Source organism: Anopheles moucheti, chromosome X (assembly GCF_943734755.1).
Source record: "Anopheles moucheti chromosome X, idAnoMoucSN_F20_07, whole genome shotgun sequence".
Taxonomy (NCBI): domain Eukaryota; kingdom Metazoa; phylum Arthropoda; class Insecta; order Diptera; family Culicidae; genus Anopheles; species Anopheles moucheti.
The window spans coordinates 5263944-5271328 of NC_069142.1; the positions used below are offsets into that span (position 1 = coordinate 5263944).

General features: G+C 49.4%; 1 protein-coding gene across 1 annotated transcript; it reads right to left on the reverse strand.

The window, feature by feature from the left end:
- Positions 1-4413: 4413 nt before the first annotated feature.
- LOC128306819 (proton-coupled amino acid transporter 2-like) lies at positions 4414-6871 on the reverse strand. Its single transcript, XM_053044437.1, has 2 exons — positions 5795-6871; positions 4414-5628 (listed from the first exon to the last, which is right to left on the reverse strand). The coding sequence occupies exons 1-2, from the start codon at positions 6826-6828 to the stop codon at positions 5199-5201; spliced, it is 1464 nt and encodes a 487-aa protein (XP_052900397.1). The 5' UTR covers positions 6829-6871; the 3' UTR covers positions 4414-5198.
- Between the last annotated feature and the right edge of the window lie 514 nt (positions 6872-7385).

Consider the following 7385-nt stretch of genomic DNA (forward strand, 5'->3'; position numbering starts at 1 on the left):
ATTAGCAATCTGCCGGCATGCGGGATATTCTTCTACCCAGAAGCGTTTCCATGAAACTCCATGAGACATCACCAAGAAGTTTGACGATTCGTTTGGGGAATTCCTGAGGCAATTTGTTGGAGTGTTGCGACAGCTTCCGGTTGTATGGTTCTGTTTTGCACACGATCTAGGCGAGTTCGTTTGCCTCTCGAACTCTTACTGCAAAGTTAGAGGTTACCGACCGTAAGGTAGTCAGATATTCAAAGCAATAAGAATTCCAAAAAAAAAATGAAGACATCCTCAGTAGGTCAGCATGCCTAGACCATTGTTTGTACAACGAATTATCTGCAAATGAGCTGGAAGTTGGAGTGAGACACCAGACGTAAAGTATTCTTAAACACTGCACTGCCGATATGCCAACAAAAGTCAAACCTGATGCCGGACCGTGTCCGCATGCATGTTTGCAGGACGCTGACGCAAAACAAACCTCACCTAGCGCCTCCTCTATCCCTTTGCACATCACTCAACAACAGTAAAGAGGAAAAGAAAAAAAAACACCCCCGTCCAACAGCAATGGAGTGGTCCAAACAAACCATTAACTGGCCATCTACCTCAAACCCCCCCTCCACCCCGCCTTTTCATCACCTCGGCCGAACTTCCGGTATGTGAGTCTCCCGGTTCACTGCCAACCCGTACACGCTGCTCCACACGCTGGACGGCGATTGAAGTCGTGAATGGACTGCGAATGTTTGGAGCGATTCGTAGTAGAGAAGCAGCAAAGTTAAATAAACAAATACTACGCGTTTCGGGCAGTTTTGGCAGCGTGCGAATGGGGCAAAAAGTGAGGAAGGTGAGTGAGTTTGAAATCCGGGGGTGGTTTTTGTTTGGCTCCCCATTCGCAATCATATGGAGCGTCGTTGGCCCGGTTGGTTCGATGTGTCCGGCGGGAGGAAGCGTCTTAAATAAGCAGAGTGTTGTGTAGCATCCTCGCAACAACCGAAAAGGAATAGTCGACATCAAACGAGTTTCGGGAGGTTTGTTTTAATTGACGCGATTTTTTTTTCTCTTGCTCTCTCCCACCGGCTCTTCCATCTGAGCTGTTTTAATACAAAACAGAAGAGGAAAAATAAAACGTTACAACAAAAAAAAAAAACATCAATGGAACTGCTGGACGGAATGATGCAGCAGAAGCGGGCGGGGAGTGTCTTAAAGCCACAAAGAATATGGAGCGTTTATGGGAAAGTACTTTGAAGGTGTGAACGTTTTTTCACGACAATAAAAAAATGGATCGCGTGTGTATAAGCAAATGCCAATTATTAGCAAAGCAAGTTGTGACTGGCGCTCCTTGGGGGTGGAGAAACAAAAAACCATCTGGCGCTATCTCCAGTTGGTCGTTCCGGGAATGGAGGATAGATAAAAGAGATATTTTCATCGTCAACATCATCGATATTCGCATGGGAAAGATCTGCAAAGGGGAAGTTACTGAGAAACATCGCTGTCTGTCGATGATGATTCAAACGTGGTATATTAAACTGGTGCTGGGAACTCTGGAGACAAAAGATCTGATTCAACTCCGGAAAAAAAACCTGAGTCGACTGCGCATTACACCGGATTAATTCGGAATCGACTTCCTATTTGAGTCCAGAATGCTCCAGAGTTGACTATCAGGAGTCGATATCGCAATCAACGCGGAAGCCAACACTGGATCACTGGCTTTTTTCAGCAGTCTTCCAAGGATTTTCAAACAGATTTGATAGGAGTGTTTAAAATGTGTAGATGTACATGTCAAACTGCTTACTCTAGTCAATATTTTATCTCCGTGCGGACTCTTTTTTGCCATGTTGTGCGATATCCGTACCGTGCATCCGGAGGTCATGACTAAGCGTGATACACGGACGTGCATCACTGACGCTCTCAAACAATTTGTTTAGTCAATGGTTTCAACAGTCGTAGATCGGCGTGAAGTTGTCAGCAGAAACGTAAATAAACAAGCATGAATCAATTTCTCTGGAATTCTAGAACACCTTCTCGCTTATGTATGTGATTTTCTTAATTCACGAAGTAGACCAGAGTAGGAACTCCTTGGAGAACTCGTTCCACTATCCGGCATCTCTAATTCTTACACGTTGAACTAATATGCTTGCGTTGGAGTTGTTTTGAGCTCACCATTCGAAACGGCACGTTGATAAGCAAATTCCAACATCAAACGAAGGTCCTCAGCACAAGCAATTTCTGCTGCCGTCGGCACGCACACGGTACCTTACCGAACATTTGCGGTTATTAATTATAACTTTAAAGCACTGAGCACTGCCGCAGCTCCTAAACGATCCGTTGTGCCCTTCGGTACTGTGCAGCTCAACCCGAACAGGCCGTGGCACCAGGCGGCATGCAACGCGGTTCGGCAGGAAGGGCCTTACGCGTACGAAATCGAAACGAGACATCGAAATTCCACCGGCAGGAGAGACGGCAACCGAGCGGTACCGGAGATTGGTTGATGAAATTTAAACTAGGCGCCTTCGTTGGCGTATGAGTCTAGGGGGTGCCGTCGAAGGGGGACGACTCTCAGGGTTCTAATGTACGATCGGTTGTAATTTTTGGAGAATTACGTCAGCTTCCAGTGGGCGAGAGACTCCGAGACTCGCGCACATCTAAATACGTTGTTGTGAAGTTATGCTATTACTTTCTTGTTTTGGTGAGCTCCACTTTCTATTCCGCTGTGTGACGCTTCGCTCATCAATAGAATTACCAATTACTACTCATCTTTATACGCGCACAGAAAGCGATTGTTGGTTTTGCAATGCGAAATATGAAGGAGTTCTCAATGAAAGCAAACAAAAAAGCAAAGAAAAGAAAAGATTACAAATATGCTATAAAAGTGAAGGCCATGATTAGTATGTCGATTAGTCGCTGAGTGCTCAAGCGTACGTTGTAAACCCCCGCGTAATGCGAGTAGTAACGATTGTGCACAGCACCACCATTGACTAATCTCACCCCTGCGCGGTATGTGGACGGAAGCATCGAAACAAAGCAAACAAAAACTGCATTGATACGCAGAAAATCAAAACATAAACATTGAGGGAGCAACACATAAGACGCCTGCAACCGTAAACGCGATGAGCGCGTTGTGCACGGGCAGTTAGATGGTGGGGGCACTGTGCGCTTTCAGCAAATATCAGTTCATTTGACTTTTGTTTATACAATTTTCTGCTCCGCCGCGCGCCCCTTCGCCCAAAAACCGGCGGCCCCTTCGGTACTACTTCCCATGTGCTATAAATATAGTGGTTATTTTGAAAGAAAAAAAAAACCAATCTCGACAATGTTACGCTTCGCAGCCGTGTGTGAATGTGTCGCGTCATTGGATTGTAAATAACAACAATAGTAGAGGAAAGGTTGATATACTGCTATTGATACTCCGATCTTAACCTGCAAAGAAGAAAAGAACGAAGAACGAAGTCATTGCAAATGGCGCCGGGTTGAAGTGGTCCGGTGCAGTCCATCCGGATTGTCGGGTTTGGCACGCGTACGCGACACGCGACGCATCGTCTCTTATCGGCCAACCGAGTGGACCCACGGCCGGGTTATCGCCGGATGTCCGGAAGCCCCCCTCCCCCCCCCCAGGCACGCCCGTTGCATAATGGAGCGGATCTATTCTTAGACTCCATTCAAAACGCTTTTCCGATGCGTCACACATCGGAAAATTGCACCCTTGTCCGCACATTGCACCCAAAATACCACGGCATGGTAGTCACAACACGGCCAACAAGAGACCCCAGGGGTGACTTCCAACGGTGGATGGGTGCGACATGTGGTGCAGGATAATTAACACCAATGTCGGGCGGGTGGTTAAGGTTTTGCGCGCAGTACTGCAGCTGCAAAATTTATTGTTTGCCTTCATTGTTGAGCGCGTGTGTACGTACGTACGGGGCTGCAGCAAAAAAAAAAAAAATGGCCCCTCCTCCCACTGGCCCACTGTGAAAGGGATTCGGGGTGAAATGTTTTCCCGTTCATTGACATCGTTTTTATTGCAACTGTGAGGGTGTGGGAGGCGATTTAGCGAGGGGTTCCAGCAGTTGGCCCACGCCAGCACACCGCACAGCTAAGTGCAGTCTGTGTGCAGAGGACGCACACACACATATGCTGGACCCAGTCATTTCACCATTGGGTGTATCAAAAATATCTTTATTTCTTCGCAACGGTTTGCGGTGTTTGTTGCGCAGGAGAAAGCATCATCTAGCAGTGGGGAGGCAGAAAAGGGGATCGGATGGACTTGGTGCTGATGGTATGATGAGTGCTCTTTGCGATCTTGTCTGCCCTGTGTACCCTACGACGCACTTTCCGATATGGCACTAGTTTCCCAAACGCTCCTACACATTTGCTACGCAAAACCAGAAATAAAGAGAATGAGCGTGAGAGAGAGAGAGAGAGAGAGAGAGAGAGAGAGAGAGAGAGAGAGAGAGAGAGAGATACACACTCTTTTATTTCTATATTTCCTCACTACATCCAATCCAAGTCCGCGCCACTTTAGCTAGACATTCTTCGGCGTTTCTGTTCAACATACCCATTGCTACATGCTCCATTGTCTCCGGCTTTTGCTGCCGCTATGACGCACCGTTTAGGTTCCGTCTAAGGGCGAGATTGAAGACGGAGGGAGGGTGCCCTCTCCAGAGACATTAGCATTATTACATACGATTAACATTCAGGTCCCTTCGCGATGATAAATATACACCCATTGAGGGACATTTGTTAGTACTAAAAGCAATACCTATCTACCTATATATATCTATCTATATAACGCTTCTAACCGGGCGTACTGTCCGAGGGGTGTGTGCTCTTATATAGCTGTCAGCGCATCCACACGCATACTGCTGCTTCACTTGCATCGAACCATCGATGTAATAACCATCTGCGCTGATTCGTCGATATCGCACTGAGCGGCGCAACACGCCACATACACATCCAGCCTCTTGCAAAACTGCGCGTATGTTCTCGCGTGCGTGACTAAAGGACGGGTTTTGGAAGAATGCGATCTGCGGGACAACAACATGTATAGCGATCCGACTACCGTCGACCCTTTGCCAATTGGAGCCGGTTTTGTTGTTTTTGTTGCCCCGGACGCGTTGGCAGCCGTATTGCGGTGTAGCATCATGCTTAAAAGCGAGAGCAGGCAAACCATCATACAGCTTCAATCGGTTTGGGCGATTACGGCACCGAACGCCCGTTTAGTGCATCCCGCCCGGATCTGTCGCGGATGTGCCGAAAATGGTCGTGAGGCTTTTGGCGGTGCCGAAGAAGAACCCGCACGCACCGAACGCAATGATCAGCGCATCCTTCAGCACGATCCAGCGCCGACCGGGCCGATCCCCGGCCGGCCACAGCGTGAACAGATCGATCAGGGGCGGAAAGACGAGCGCCAGCGTCGAGGTGGAGACGGCACCGACGAGCGAGATGAAGGTCCCCAGGTTCGGAATGATGGCGGCAAGCACGAACGTTAGCAGGACGGTGGCGAGCCGCAGTGCGTATTCGGCACAGTGCCGATGACGGAAGTGTTTGGTTACGGCCGGTGCTAGGATCGTCATCGGGACGTAGAACTGTAGCGCGTACGAGGCGAGTACGGCGATGGCCATCAGCAAGCGTACTATTTGTGCGAGTCTAAAACCAAAAGTAAAAGAAAGATAAACATTTAGTAAATATGCATTTAGTTGTGTCTACGAATCATCAATGAAGAGTCTTTAAAGTCATGGGTGAACTCTTGATCGATGCTCAAAGATTCTTTAACTCTTTATGAATGAACATTCATGGCGACGGATGTACTTACAGATTGTCGTTGGGCAGGTTGAGTGTGACGCTACCCTGTGCATGTTCGCCGTACTTGAGGTAGCCGTAGAACCCGACGGCCGAGTACAGACACACCACGATGGTCATGCCGGTGTTTAGTATACCGTTCCAGGTGATGAAGTCGCGCGGGTTCGCCATGTTGTTCTCGAGCGGCAGCACTACGCCGATGCCCTCGAACGCGTACATGACCGTGCCGAAGTAGAGCGGTAACGTCGACCAGGACGAAACCGGCCGCACGGATGCACTGTGCGGCAGATCCTGCAGCAGAAAGAGGAACGCGATCGCCAGCCCGGCAATCGCTAGCACGGAGGCAATCAGTGACGTTGGGGTAAGTAGCTTTAAGCTACGCACCATGTTCATCAGTGTGAGCGGTATGAGCAGATAGCCCAGCACGGTCAGTACGGGCACCTGCACGCCAAGGTATTCGAGCAGTTCGCGTAGATTAACCGCCACGAACAGGTAGTACACGCAGCAGAGACCGAGCTGCATTACGATCAGGAAGGTGTTGATTAGACGGCGGAAGCTGGCGGCAAGCGGTTGGCACCAGGTTGGTCCGGAATCAAGCGCATAGTAGCCGACCTCGGCGTACGAGAGCGAGGGCCGCCCGTACCGTCGGCAGAGATCGTGCGAGCAGCGCACCAGGAGGTGCATACAGTGCGTACAAATGACACCCATCGCTAGCGTACCGAAGAACCCCACGTACAGGCCAGCATTCTTGAACGCATCCGGCATCGCCAGGATGCCTGTGCCGAGGTTCCCATTCAGCATGTGCATCAGCGTGTCCAGGTTGGTGGTGGGATGTTCCAAATTCCGTCCGTCCACCGGGTCTACCAGCATCGTGCCGTACCGGGCGTCCAGCGGCGAAGGTTTGCCATTCCGCTCGATCTCGTTGCTGATGTGGGCAATGTTTCCATTGCCGATCCGCCGTGCGTCTTCGCCGCTTCGGCCGTTGTTATTATTGCAGTCCAGTAGCAGGGGTGTCGTTTGATCTACGTCACGAAATTTTGGTGCCATCGTTACAAAGACGATACGCGTGTGACCGCACACACACACACATACACACACGTGCAAACACTCAACACTCAACACGCAGTACGAGGAAGTAACAGGAAGGTATTTAATCGGAAGGGATAAACGCAGTGGGATGAAACGGTTGAGTTGCTGGGAGAGTTTCGGATGAGGCTGCTACGACCGCTTTACCCCTTGTCCAGTATTTCCAGCCAGGTAAGTGGCGTTTTGTTCGCAATGTCGCATCGATTGAACAGCAGAAAGTAGGCGTTATGCATTGATGTTCGCAAACCCGGTACAGTACCCGGCTATTCGAGGTTCCTTCCAATCTGTAGTGCGCGTTCTTCCCAAAAGCTGAGCAGCAGTTCCGTTCGTCTTTTGGCTTGTTTTTGCTTATTGAGCTAGTTGATTGTGTCAGGTTTTCGATTATTTTGTTATTTCACACACTCACATATACACACACACACACACACACGCACACGTGGGTGCGCGGAAAGTGTACACTACCCGCAGGCGTTCGTCTGGAAACTGAGCATCATGCCAACCGGGAACCGGGAGTATAT

Coding starts and splice junctions, on each gene's coding strand:
- LOC128306819 (XM_053044437.1), bottom strand. CDS start 6,828: ATGGCACCAAAATTTCGTGACGTAGATCAAACGACACCCCTGCTACTG. Junction 5,629..5,794: donor AACCTGCCCAACGACAATCT/GTAAGTACATCC, acceptor TTTTGGTTTTAG/ACTCGCACAAATAGTACGCT.